Source organism: Pholcus phalangioides, unplaced genomic scaffold (assembly GCF_987345545.1).
Source record: "Pholcus phalangioides strain wild (caught in Gottingen) unplaced genomic scaffold, Ppha-v1.0 ptg000011l_1, whole genome shotgun sequence".
Taxonomy (NCBI): domain Eukaryota; kingdom Metazoa; phylum Arthropoda; class Arachnida; order Araneae; family Pholcidae; genus Pholcus; species Pholcus phalangioides.
The window spans coordinates 22767995-22782863 of record NW_028301604.1 but is presented as its reverse complement, the minus strand read 5'-3'; the positions used below and the strand labels follow the sequence as shown (position 1 = coordinate 22782863).

The window sequence follows — 14869 nt, the reverse complement described above, 5'->3', positions numbered from 1 at the left end:
GGTGTATCTATAACTCTTTTGAAATAACGTTTTATTTGTTTTTGGCACTTTATATATGTTATTTAATCTAGATGACGTTCTATTTTGTTTCATTTCTAACCAATTATTGTTTAAGAATGAAAATTTTATTAGTCTATAAACATAGTTTTGTCTTATAGTTAGCTTATGGCATTCTGTTTTGTTGGTGTTTATTGTGGTGCTTGTTATTTGGGATCTTATCTTGTTATATATATTATCTAGTTTTTGTATATCTATTTGATATGCACCTCCCCAAGCAGTGATTCCATATGTTACTGTTGAATATATTCAAGCATAAAATAAATCTTTTAGAAAGTTATTGTCTATTGTGTCTCTTAGTCTATAAAGAATTGCTGCATATATTCTTAATTTTTTTATTATTTTTTCACACTGTAATTTCCATTTTAAATCATCTTGTATTATTATTCCTAGGTAGTTGTATTCATGTACTCCTTCAATTTCTTGACAGTTACATTGTAATATATGTTGACACGGACAATGATCATGAATTTTTATACTTAAATTTGTCAAACTATTTATGTTTCTTGTTTTTAAGCATATTGTTGGGTTCACCTTTATTGGTGGGTGAACTTCAATTCCCTTTTTTTTTTCACAATAATAAAACTTTTCACATAATCAACATCACACGTATCTGCCACTTTGCATGATCTTTATTTGATCACTCAATAACGCAAATGGTCTCCATCATTTTACAAACTACACGCCTCACATTCACGTCTGCACATAGGCAGCTCCCGAGACCCACTGATCGTCCAAGGTCTCTCTTCTGTCCTCCTTTGTCCCTCAAAGGCAGGTGTCCCGATGTTTCGGCGATTCCATTTTAAAGAACAAGGAGGGTTCTCTTCGCTTCAACTTCTGTCATTCGTGTCTTTAGGAAGCACATCTCACACGCCGCTTCAACTTCTGCCATTCGTGTCTTTAGGAAGCACATCTCACACGCCCCCACCAAGAGAGAAACTTGCCTAGCAGAGGCTGGTTTTCTCTTAAAAACACAATAAGCATGAGTTTCTAATAAATCTTTCCCTCTCTTTACAAAAATTCACACATGGAATTCAGACTTACATACATGTTCAAAAAAAAAACAAGAATTAAAATTTAAGCCAAAATACGTTCTGCAATAGAGACGACCATATATGCATAAATATACATATCCATGTATTGTATACATACACAACAATATTCACATATATGAAATATATCTATTGTTTCCTGTCTGTTTGAATGTTCCGGGTACAATACTATGATTAACTCACGTGTACGAAATGTGCATAGCAATATCAAAAAATATATATATAGAATACATCCTTCAGATTTAATATCCGAATACGAGATACGCACATACATTACAAAAAAAAAAAATACTACAATCGTGATAATGCATCTGGTACCTGATTTAACGCACCAGCTTTATGTACAATCTGAAAATTCCATCTTTGCAGTGCCAGAGCCCAGCGCATCAATTTTGGGCTTTTGGGTGTTGTATCTTGCAAATAAGTCAGTGGATTGTGGTCAGTTATTATTTCGATTTTCGTCCCAATTACCCATTTTTCAAATTTCTTCAAAACAAAAAGAATGGCCCACGCTTCCTTTTCTATGGTGGCCCATTTCCTCTGAGTATCATTAAGTTTTTGACTCACGAAAGCGATCGGTTTGTACTGGCCCTCGGCATCCATCTGTGTGAGACATCCTCCTACCGCAACGCATGATGCATCTGCATGTACCTGAAAATTTTTGTTGAACTGTGGTGTAGCTAGATAAGTTACTCGGCATAATGCATCCTTTAACTTCTGGAAAGATTCTTCCTCTATCTTTCCCCAACAAACTTTATTTGGAGATCCCTTCTTGGTGAGGTCAGTCAAAGGCGCTGACAGGGCTGCGTAGTTTGGAATATATGAACGATAAAACCCCATTAACCCCAACACCGAGCGCACTTGTTTTTTATCAACAGGTGCCTTCAGGTTTTTGATAGCCAACACCTTTTCCTCGTCTGGCCCATGTCTTCCGTTCCCGATTCTATGTCCCAAGTATTTTATCTCTTTCGCTGCGAAGTTACATTTTTGCATACGTATGGAAAAACCGTAGTTATCTAGTTCTCTCAGCACTGCAGATATATGCATAAGGTGTTCCTCCCAGGTTTTAGAAAATATTATTATATCGTCTATGTAAGCCTGAGCATATTCATGATGTTCCCTGAGAACCCGATTCATTTGTTTTTGAAACGTACCACTGGCCCCGACCAACCCGAACGGCATGGTCTTCCATTGGTATACGCCATTGTGAGTCGCGAAAGCCGTAAGATGTCGACAGTTTTCGTCCATTTTGATTTGCCAATATCCTTTCAATAAATCTAAGCTGGTAAGCCAACACGCCCCTCCTGCCACGTACATTAGTTCTTGAATGTCTTTCATCGGAAAGACGGGGACCTTAGTCACTGAATTCAGTGCTCGATAGTCAATACACATACGAATGGAGGAGTCTTTCTTTGCAACACATACTACAGGGTATACAATTTCTGCCTCTGATATCTCAATAAGATTCCAGTCTAACAACTCTTGAATTTGTTTATCGACCTCTGCGCGATATGCCATTGGTATTTTGTAACAATGAGGTTTTTTCCGTGTGGCATTGGGTACCAATTCAATCGTGTGTTCGCCAACCTTAGCTGGTTGAACTGGTCTCGTGAACAAGATCCTATGCTTAAAAATGAGATTTTTTAAATCAGCTGATTGCCATTTATTAAGTGAATCTATATTAAGATCATTTACCCCTTTAAAAAAATCAGTGGCCTTTGAAGTATGGGTGGGGCATGTCTCCACTCTTCCAAAATCTTCATCCCCTTCGAAAATAATACTGGCCGAATTTACACATGAGGAGAATTTCCTGATTTTGTTTTCATGTACATGTTTTACACTGCCATCCCCCATCTCAATTAGAAATGAGTGCTGGCCCTTTTGTTCCTTGATAAAACCCGGACCTTGCCACCTAGCGTAGATTTTGCTGTTAGAGTCTGGTATTAACACTATGACTTTGTCCCCCTGTTTGAATGATCTAACCGAAGACCTCAGATTATAATATTTCGCCATTCTATCTTGTTGTACTTGAGCAGTAAGATTTGCTTGTTCCGCTGCTCTTTCCAACCGACATTTCATATCATGTAGGTACAACGATATCGGTTTCGTGTTCAATTGCAACCCGTCATATTTGCCTGTCCATGTATTTTTCAAAATGCATAATGGGCCTTGTGGAGGTCTGCCATATAGAAGTTGAAATGGTGCGACTCCCGTAGTATTATTAGGAATTTCCCGATACGCCCACAAAGCATATGGCAGTTGCAGATGCCATTTCCTACCTTCGGCGTGTATAATGTGGTTCAACATCCTTTTCAACGTTTGATTGAATCTTTCAACCAATCCATTTGATTGGGGGTATCCAGGAGTTGAAAATCTCGGGCACGCTCCAATTCTTCTCTCGAATTCTTTAGTCAACTCCGCATTGAAGTTGGTACCATTGTCTGATGCTATGACATTAGGTATGCCCGTTCTAGCAAAGATGCTTAATAATGCCTCACAAGTGCTTTTTGCAGAGATGCCAGTGAGTGGCAAAGCCTCCGCCCACCTGGTATGTTGATCGACCAGACATAAAATGTATTTATGCCCCTTAGAACTACTAGGGGTTATTGGACCGATTATGTCAACATTGACCACCTGGAAAGGCAATTCTGGTCTTGTTACGGGAGTTATTGGGGCTCTTTCCCTCGTTAATACTCGTTTAGTCAATTGACATTCTTCACACAGCTCACAGTACCTTTCGGCATCCTTCTTCAGAGTGTCCCAGAAGAAAGAGTACCGTATTCTTTCGATTGTTTTTCTTTTTCCCATGTGTCCTGCAAATACCGAGGAATGCGCTAGTTTCAATACTTCATCTCTTCTGCCCTTGGGCAGAACTAGCTGCATCACAGTTTCTCCCAGAATCTTATCTCGATGCCATAAAAGTTCCCCAGCAACAAAGTAGTTTGCTTTCCCAATTTTCGCGTTATCCCACCGCTGCCACCATTGTTGGGTTCACCTTTATTGGTGGGTGAACTTCAATTCCCTTTTTTTTTTCACAATAATAAAACTTTTCACATAATCAACATCACACGTATCTGCCACTTTGCATGATCTTTATTTGATCACTCAATAACGCAAATGGTCTCCATCATTTTACAAACTACACGCCTCACATTCACGTCTGCACATAGGCAGCTCCCGAGACCCACTGATCGTCCAAGGTCTCTCTTCTGTCCTCCTTTGTCCCTCAAAGGCAGGTGTCCCGATGTTTCGGCGATTCCATTTTAAAGAACAAGGAGGGTTCTCTTCGCTTCAACTTCTGTCATTCGTGTCTTTAGGAAGCACATCTCACACGCCGCTTCAACTTCTGCCATTCGTGTCTTTAGGAAGCACATCTCACACATATGTATTTAGTTTTCTGTATGTTTAGTTTTAGTTTATTTTTCTTGAGCCAGTTACTGATTTTAAATAGGTCCTCTTCAACTTTTTTTATTAAATTTGTAATTTCAGTGTCTTCAACATACAGTACTGTATCGTCTGCGAATGAGATTAATTTACCATTTATGTTGAGTTTGAATATATCATTTATGTAAATGAGAAACAATATCGGGCCAAGCACAGATCCCTGGGGGACACCTTTTTTTACTTCTATGAATGTACTCATTTCTTCACCTATTTTAACTGATTGTTTCCTATTAGAATAGTATGATTTAAACCAGCTCAATATGTTTCCACGTATACCAGCTGTTGACAATTTTCCTGTGAGTATCTCTAAATCTACGTAGTCAAAGGCTCTTTTTAAATCCAGAAATATCGTTATAGAAAATTTATTGCAGTTGAACCCGGTATTTAAATAATTGCACAGCTCTAAGATGGCCATTTCTGTATTCTTACTTTTCTGAAACCCATATTGGTTAGGAGCTAAATAATGCTGATAATTAAGAAAATCTACGAGCTGTTTATGCACTTTTCTATTACTTTTGAAAATATTGGAAGAATTGATATGGGTCTATAGTTTAGTAAGTTATTTGTCTCTCCTGATTTATAAATGGGGTGTACTATGCCATACTTTAAATCACTATAAAAAACTCCTTCCGTTATAGATGAGTTAATTAGATTTTTTATTACATCCACGTGATAATGGGCAATTATTTTCATCATCTTAGGGGTTATTTGGTCAATTCCACTTGCTTTATTAGTCTTCAATTCTGACATAACCTTATCAATATCATAATCGTTAATTTCAAAGAAGTACATAGAATTGAATACTTCAGAAGATTATGTTGATTTTATAGTTAATTTTTTATTGTATATTATGATCTGCCCGTTGTGGAGTGTTGATCACGTGAAAAAAAATTCCACCACACCGTCCTCCGGGTACGCTTCAATATCTGTCTGAGTTGTGAAGCGGGGTGTGACCGGTCTTCAAAGATTCCCGGAGCCGTGGCTCCGGCCAGCCCCTCCAATAATTTTGAACGACCGGCTCAGACCTTCCCCCCCCCCCAAAAAAAAAAAAAAAAAAAAATTCGCGTGGATACGTTTCCCATGTTTGGCTCGGAAAAACAATTTTTATGATTAAAAAAATTGCCCCCCAAAAAAAAGTTTAATAACAAAAATCTCAAAATTTCATTTCAATACTTTTTGTAAAATCGCAATCGAATTGTCCTTGGCTTTTTTTTGTAACAATTTGTAGTATTTTTCTCATGGTCAACAACGACACGACACTCTATCTCCAATTATCATTCTTCCTCGGTGCCAATCGTAGGTGCCCGAAGGCGTGCATCTCTGGATGGCATCTGGAGACGATATGGGGTGGAGGTGCTTTGGTCCTTTCTTGTTCCCGCTGTTGTAAGCATCTCTTCTTTTGTTTGAACGTGACCCTTCGGGAAGGAGGCTTCCAGACGATGCAGCAGGGGGAAAAGAAAGGTCGAAAAATAGACCGATAATGATTGAAACCCAAACAAGTACACTCCGAGAGCCATATTTTACTTATCGAGTTCGGGAGCCCGGGCCGAAACATTTTTGACAAAATACTACATGAAATAAATGAAAAAACATAAATAAATGATAAACATTTTTGACAAAATACTACATGAAATAAATGAAAAAACATAAATTACATGACTAATAACACCGAGACAAATAAACAATAGCTAAATGAAATGCAGTGAAACCTCGATAATGATTACGGACCAAGAAAAAATATCGTTGTAGAGGGATTATTGTTATATCGAGAGGTTACATTATCATCACATGTCCTGAAATTTCTGTTGCTGTTGGCATCTTTTCTGAATCATGTTGTTAGTACCATCAAAAAAAATGCGCTTTTGAGTATTTATTCACCTCAAAAATAATTTACTTGATTAATAAAATTCATTTGGATGTATTGCCCCCGTAAAGAGCTTAATCGCAATACGCCGTGGCAAGGAACCATGGCCCGGGACGGTTATCGTCATTTTTTTGCTTTTTCACGCTGTAAACTAACTACAGAAGGGGCCCGTTAAAAATCTGACCGAGAGGCCCGCAAAAGATTCCAGCCTAGGGCCCCGCTACAAGATGTGGGGGCCATAATGGCCCTCATATCCTGTAGCAGGGCGCCAAGGCTGGAATCTTTGGCGGACCCCGAGCCAGACTGATTCTCATGGGCCCCTACATAGTAAATTTACAGCGTGAAAAAAAAAAAAGAATCATCCCGGGCTCCCGAGCTGGAGCCCTGCGAGCCCAACCAGTGTGGGGAGGGGCATGCAGAGGCACCCACATGAAGAAAACATTGAACGGGGCTGAAAGTTGCTGGTCGTCCCGAATATATCGGACACAAGCGCGTACGCAGGAGAGAGAGAGAGGGTGCCATGGCCCCCACATCTTGATGCAGTGTCCCCTAGGCTGGAATATTTGTCGGGTCCCCAGAATCTGATTTTTCACGGGCCAAAATTTATAGCATGAAAAATCAAAAAATGATAATTGTCCCTGGCACCAGGGCTGGAGCCCTGTCTGCCCTATGCGGGACCATGTGGGAGCCATGGAGGGTGCATTGCATTGTTTTTACAGAAATTATTGGGGGCCCCCAGTTCCCTCATAATATGTATTGGGAGGGGCCTCAAATGGCTCCGTCGGCTCAGGGAACAGGGAAAATAAATTTCAAAGAAATTTTTATTTGAATATCATTATTTCATCAGCCACTGCAGAAAAATAACGAGCGGTGTGTAAAACGCTGTGATGTTTCCACAAAAACTTTTGGCCTTGGGCAGCAATTTCGAGAGTATGGCAAATTTTAGGGGAAACAAAAGCTATCTTTCAAAGTCATCGATTTTTACACTGTGGAGGTGATGTAAAACTACATTTGTTTCAGCCCCCCCCCCCAACTCGACAGCAATAATCTACACTCTTAGTTATGACCCTGTGCGCAGCACCCAGAAAGTGCTACAACAAACAGATTGGGAACCACAGTCCTATAAAAATGCAGTACAATATAGTACTGTACATATACTGTACATTCAATACAATTTATCTGCGAAGTATCTCTCAGCAATGGGTCCCCACGTCATCGAACAAGGCTTCTGGATTGAGATGTTTTGTGGGTATCACGGCAGGATTTCCCAATTTCTCTCCCCCCCCCACCGCAGCTGTTGTGAACTTATATGAAAAAATTCCTCCTGAGACTTCAGCCAGGAGCTCTGTGGGACCTTCCTTCATCAGAGAGCCATCTTTTCTTTCTCTTATTGAAACGCTTCGTTCATACGTACCTATTTTGACTTCTGTGCGTTATTAATACAGTACCAAAAAGGAAAAACGTTCTAACAGTCCGTTAAGACCGTAAGATAACAATGAATTCAACTCATAAGGGGCCGTTCAAGTATTACGTAAGCAAATTTTTAGCCATTTTTGACCCCCCCCCCCACCCTGTCAGCAAAATTTCGTTATTAGCTCTGCCCCTCCTAACGCATATTGGTGGGATCAGAGACGTACACAGGGGGGGGGGGGAGGCATGGGGGGCTCTTCCCCCCCCCCCCCCGACGATCAAAAAATTATTTTTTTAATGCAAAAAAATAATTTTTTTAATTAAAAGTTTTGAAGAAAATACCTTTATATATATATATATATATGTGTGTGTGTGTGTGTGTGATTATAATCAATTTCTGTTAATTTCAATTATTCGAAGGCTATAAACTCAAAATTTATCTTTAATCGCATAAAGGCCCGCGGACCAAATATGGCCCTGGGGGTTATCTGATGCGGCCTGCCCTCCTCCAACCTAATTTTGTAAAAATGAACAAGCGGCACATTTACAGATCACTTAAGTGTCCCGTGGTATAATTCCAGAGCATTTAAGCGGCCCATGGCACATTTTCAGATCACATGACCCGGGACACGGTTCTAGAACATTCAAGCGATCCGTGACACATTTAAAGATCCCTGGATTGACATGTGACGTAGTTTTAGAGCACTTAAGTGGCATCTACATCACTCAAGTTACTTGCGGCACATTCTCAGATTATTTAAGTGATCCGCGGCATATAATTACAGATCACTTGAGTAATGCGTGGCACAGTTCCGGAGCACTTAAGCGGCCGGGACACATTTCTAGATCACTTGGTTCTGTGAAACATTTAAAGATCACTAAAGTGGCTCTGTAGGGCACTTATAAATTGGGGGGGGGATGTTACTTCAAGTGCCCACAAACTATCGAAAGGTTTTCCTCGTTTTTGGCGCACCGAGTAAGATGCCATTAAAAATATTTCATATTTTCATACAGGGTGGTTGATGATGTAAGCATTATCCAAACCCCCCCCCTCTCCCCTTGTCATCAAAAGTCAGCAAATCGGAACCCCCCCCCCCCATCGATGCTGACGTAATACTTGAATGGCCCCTAAATTGATTAAAAGGATTTTAAATTAATTAATCAAATTTTTTGCGTAAATGGTTTTAATTAATTAATCAATTAATTTGCACTGAATTAAAGAGTTACTGAATATTAAGAGTTGGCTGTTTATTAATTATTTATTACCTTATGAACGAGTAAATTATTGCAGACCGGGCCGTAGACTCATCGAATTTGATTCATCGGGCCGCGGTTTGAAAAAGGTTTAGAACCACTGTTTTAGGAGGATTTTTTGGAACTCCATTATGTCTAGGCCTGCTCATCTCTCACTACTTTCTTGGGATGGATGCCATGCCCGCACCCTTCCCCCAAAGTTGGTGCTGACAGGGCTCCAGCTCGTGGCAATAACCATTACTTGGCCCACTATTTAGAGGAGCGGAGAAGAGTGAAGAAGGGTCGAGGGGTACGAATTCTATTGTGTTTTATTTTTTACATCATAAATTTACTGAACGGTGGGGGAGGAAAATGTTTAATCTAGTTTCAAAACCAACAACCTCTTTACTTACCCATTACAAGTGGGTGCCAAAATGCGTGCTTGCCCCGTGCTGACCAAGTACCTATCTAGCTGCGGCTTTCGTACTATAAGTCAGTCGTTCTAAACCAGCGGTTGTCAACCTTTTTTGACTCGCGGAGCCCTTTCAAGTAAAAAAATTCTATGGCGGAGCCATAGAATTTAGAAATAGATCAATTTTTTAATTATTCATCAAAGTTACTGATTTATTTTTACTATTTAAAAATATTTACAATTATTTTGTTAAATTTTATTTATTTTTAATTTTCTTCGAGTGGCCGAGGAGCCCCTGGAGAGTTCACAAGGAGCCCCAAGGGCTCCGCGAAGCACCGGTTGAGAACCGCTGTTCTAAACATTTGGAAGCCCGTGGACTGGTAAATCTCTTTTGTGTAAGTGAAAGGCCCGGTTTCGCAATGCAAATATAAGCCAATGATAGGCATTTTTAAGACAAATCTAAAAAATGGTACTACCAGGGCCACAACTAGGGGGGAGCAGGGTGGTCTGGTGCGCCAGGCCAGAGGGGACAGTACCCGAGTGGCATGGTGGTAAGATGCTCGTCTACTATCGTGAAGGTTGTTGTCAGGGTCCCGGGTCCGAACCCAAGGGAGGATATAGATAAGATATTTTCCCTAACGAACTCGAGGCGACCACCGATAGACAGCGCCTTCACATCCAACTGATCTCACTAATGGCAGTAAATTGCAATATAGCGATATGGCCAGAGTTGGTGTTTGGTGAAGTAGTAGGCCAGAGGGGGCACAAATTTTACCATCTAACCTCCTCTTCAGCATTATAAAGGGGCGCCAAAATATCCGGGGAGCGTGCTTGCCCCGACTGACCAAGCGTCTAGTTACGACCCTGGGTACTACTCTGGTTTAAATAGCTTTACCGGTCTGGACACCACTTTCGGCTCGCGTCCCACTTTCGTAGCGAAATTATTTTGCGCTTTATCTCGAGAAGTTTGCAACGTAAATAGACGATATTGGTATCGTCTATTAGCTATTTCAAAAACAAATCCGATGATACCAATATCATTATGTCAGTAGCAACAACGCTGTGTATTGTTTATAAAAGTTTTCTCTGACACGGTCCCGCCCCTTCACAGGAGCAATGGCTAAAATTGGCTAAATCCGATAGAGCCTGGTCCGCGTGTTCTTTTTGAAAGAAAGAAAGTACCGACAACGAGGTTCAAGGCACAAAGAAAGTGTTCGTATCGAAACTTGCAGCCTTGTCCACGACACACAGCCTACCATAATTTTTTCCACAGAAATAGAAACCAATGATTTTGAATTAAAACTATTAAATTCTTTAAAAAAGGGCTATGGCTGGAGAAGGAGAGGGGTCATTTCAAAAAATTTCAGTAAAACGATTGTCGCATTTATACGTCGTTTTGACCTGTATGAGCGCCCAAACTTCGTTTCGTCGTATAAACGAGGTTTCGTATATTGAAACTGAGCCCCCCCCCCCAACATTTTGAATAACTTTACGCCTATGGACCATGCTAAGGTTCAGTGGTTCCTCCTTAAGCCGGTTCGGGAAATTCTAAAAAGCGGTCAATGGGAAAAAATATCTTTGAATGTTTTAAAAGACTAGAACTAAAGGTAAAAATTAAAGGTTTGTCTCTTTGGAAAATATACACTCATTGCCATAAAAATTTGCGCACCAAGAAATAATTGTGGGATCGAAACGAAAGTTGGCCTGAAGGTACATGTCGGGCAGATATGCAAATGATTAGAAATGCAGTGTGATTGCGCATTGCGTAATGCCACTAGAGGGCGTTGAACTTCGTTCTCCTTGAAGTATAAAACAGGTAAGCAGAGCTTGCTGGAGTGTATTTAATCGTTTGCAAAGGAAATGCTGAGGTAGACATGCCGTTACGCCGCCGTCGAAGACCATATGAGCAGTTGTCAGAGTTCGATAGGGGAAGAATCATCGGGATGATGGAAGCTGGGTGGTCAGCTCGGCGAGTAGCTCGTCAACTAGGCCGTTCTGATTTTACTGTGAGGAGGTGTTGGGACCAGTGGACAGAAGAGACGTCATTTACATGGCGACCAGGTTCAGGACGCCCTCGACAGACCAGTCGTCGAGAAGACCGTCACATCATCCGAAACGCGCGCGTAGAGCCAACTGCCTCATTGGCCGCTATCCAGACACAGGCAGCAGCTTCACTACGGGCTCCCTGTGTCTTCCCGAACCATCGCAAGGCGCCTGGCTGAAGGACATCTGGTATCGCGGCGCCCATTACGTGTGCTGCCAATGACACCCACCCACCAACGCCTCCGTTTGGAGTGGTGTCGAGCACGACGGGATTGGACTGCAACGGAATGGAACCAGGTCGTCTTCAGCGACGAATCGAGATTCAATTTGAGCAGTGATGACAATCGTGTTCGTGTGTGGAGGCCCCGTGGTGAACGCTTCAATCCTGCCTTCGCTTTACAGCGACACACTGCTCCCACAGCTGGTGTCATGGTATGGGGTGCCATTGCTTACGATACAAGATCACCCTAATATTGATCCATGGCACAATGACAGCCCAGCGGTACGTCCATAACATCCTTCAGCCACATGTGTTGCCACTCATGGCAGGGCTCCCAGGAGCCATTTTTCAACAAGACAATGCTAGGCCTCACACAGCAAGGATGTCACAAGACTGCCTCCGCCACATTACCACCCTTCCCTGGCCTGCTCTATCCCCAGATTTGTCACCAATCGAGCATATTTGGGATCATTTGGGACGGCAAGTTGGACACCCTACGAGGTTGGTCGAAGTAGAGGCGCATTTACAGCAACTGTAGAACGAGATGTCTCAGGACATCATACGGAACTTTTATGCCTCAATGCCCGCTCGTATCGCATCGTGCATTCGCGCTAGAGGGGGGTCCAACAGAGTACTAAAACTTCTGTTCATCTGTACTTTTTTCTGCAATAAATGATCCTTTTTCTTGGATTTTCTAATCACTTACTTGTATCAACGTAGTACTTACACGTGTAAAATTTCGTTTCATTTTGACGACTTCTTCTGGGTGCGCAAATTTTTATGGCAATGAGTGTATATATATATACGTATATATATTTAATAGGCAAGTACTGCAAATGCTCAGACTGTCTACAACAATATTTTTTCCAGGTCCCTGAAGTATAATTATAGACAGGTTTACTGTAATTACTACTTTGTTTCCCCACAAATGGCACGCCACGAACTCGCTAAAGATCAGATAGACGAAATCTTCTAGTTGAACGTGTTTTTATCTTTTCTAAGGCGCCTTGATAAGTGGCCTATAGCCACTGGATATAGTCCTATTCCAATAGCCTTTATCATGCCTAACGTCAGGACTATAACCAGGATGATTTTTGTCAGGAGGGGCAAACTTGGTTTTGCTTTCATCACTTTGCTGTTAACCCTTACAGCGGCAATCCCGAGATATCTCGTTAAATTTGATCTGCTTTATTTCGGTCACCCCGAAGTATCTCGGGATCTTAACACACGCTTTTATTTCGAAAGTGGCAGTTATAACGCGGATCGGGGAAATTTTAAAAACCTCTTAAAGGGTTAATCTCACAAGCTCTATAGCAGTTTTTTGGCATTATACAAACGTCACTTGTTATGATGACTCTCATCGTTCCGTCAAAAATGGCGTTATATCGGGTGTTCGTTATCTCGAAAGAAAAAATTATAGAGTAGTCATTATACGAAACATTTGGAACTCATCCCACCGGTCGTTAAAGGAATCACCGCTATAACATGGGGGTAATTGTAATAAGCATCAACTGTATTTTGAGAAGTAAAAATAGTTTTTCATATTTGTAGCCTCAGAATTTGGCCATAAAAGAGAGTTGTCCCTCGGGATATTTGCCTTTTCCCTTCTAGTTCTGGCCTTGCCTAAATTTGTGTGTTCACGTGCAAAAACTTAAGGAATTTCTTACAGGAGTTCGGTGAGAATGTTTTTAGCACCGGTAGTACTACAGTAAAACCTCTTTCTATCCATCTACGTACATTCCTGCGGGTCGTATATATGAACGTCTGGCAATCCTAGCCGCCCCCCCCCCCCCCCATGTTTGTTCGTATCAGAGCTCCCACGGCACCTTCTACTACGAAACGTTCTCCGCGGGCACGGCGATGCCAATACCTTCTGCTCTAGAAGGTATTGGCCATGCACATCGAAAATGTGTCTTGAGCATAAAAGACTACTAAACACGCTATTGGTGCATATGACAGATTGCCTTACCGCCCACAGGCAAAAGAGATCGGCACGGGTAAAATAAAAAAGTCAGAGCGAATGTTGCTTACAAGTTCCGAAATCATGATAAAGTCATTTGCCTTGCTTTCCTTCATTTCCCTTCAATCTAGCATAGCTTTCCGTGCCTGGATGTACTACTTAAGGCAGACGAACACGGTAAAAACATAAAATTTGACCTCACTCTTCTAAATTCCCTGTTGATCGGCCCTGAAACAAGTCGTCATAGGCGTACGCAGAATTTTTTCGAGGGGGGAATTTCAGATTTTTTTCCTTTCTGAGGGGGGTTTACTTTTTTTCCTGCAAAATAACACTATAATCTTTTCTGGGGGGGGGGGGGGTTTAGAACCCCAAAACCCCCTTTTGCGTACGCCAATGCAAGTCGTTACTTATTTTGTGGCTCCGAGAACAGAGCTGGTTAACTCTCTTTAACCAGCTTTGATGAGTGCTAAAAATTACCACGGTGCCCCTACGGAAGATGGGTTTCACATATTCCTTATATCTTCCAGATTTTTCAAAATCCCAATATTAGACGCTTATTTGCTCTATTCTCATGCTCTGGTGTCTAACTTGGTTGTGAGCTTATCACCGTATTCCTTTCAATTCAGCCCAAATATTCTCTTAATGACGAACGATACATAAATTTACCACAAGAAACTCAAATACCTGAATTTTTTTTTCTGAACACAAAGAAACGAAAACGACTTCCGTAGTAATGAGAATATCTTCCGGAGTACCGTAGTTAAGTGCGGCAATCCGTAGCAGTTGGCAACTCTGTATACTGTACATTTGATTTTGCAACAGCAATTGCATATTTTTTAAAAGAGACTATAGCGAAAATAACTTTATACACACTTATATTTACAAAGTTTTCAGTGGCATGGAACAGAAATTTACGACGAATGCTTTATTTTCTCTTCAATCAACTTGAACCTGATGACCATAGGATCATACACCTGGAGGGAGAAAAAGTGAAAAACTATAATAAATATAAACTATGCACCAAATGCATTACAAATATTATTTTTTGAAAAGTCAAATTTATTAGTAATTTATTGTATAATTCTAATTATAAAAGCAACAGTTTTTATTTTAATGAACCCAATTTTAATAATGTAACTGCTTTTGTAGTAAATGATGTTGCTGTTAAAAGAAA

General features: G+C 40.9%; 1 protein-coding gene across 8 annotated transcripts in view; it reads right to left on the bottom strand.

Annotated features, from left to right (window-relative positions):
• Positions 1-890: 890 nt before the first annotated feature.
• LOC149080230 (xylulose kinase) overlaps positions 891-14869 on the bottom strand; it is a 48722-nt gene continuing 34743 nt past the window's right edge. For 4 of the 8 annotated variants that reach the window (XR_016193554.1, XM_089239296.1, XM_089239294.1 and 1 more), the window contains one exon: positions 14543-14669. Coding sequence is in view for 7 of the 8 variants with exons in the window: in XM_089239296.1 (XP_089095422.1) it covers positions 14607-14669 (63 nt within the window). In the remaining variant the exon portion in view is untranslated. Of the gene's footprint in view, positions 1022-6033; positions 6122-14542; positions 14670-14869 lie in introns of those variants that run through there. The other 4 variants (XM_089239297.1, XM_089239299.1, XM_089239298.1 and 1 more) reach the window with 4 other exon arrangements.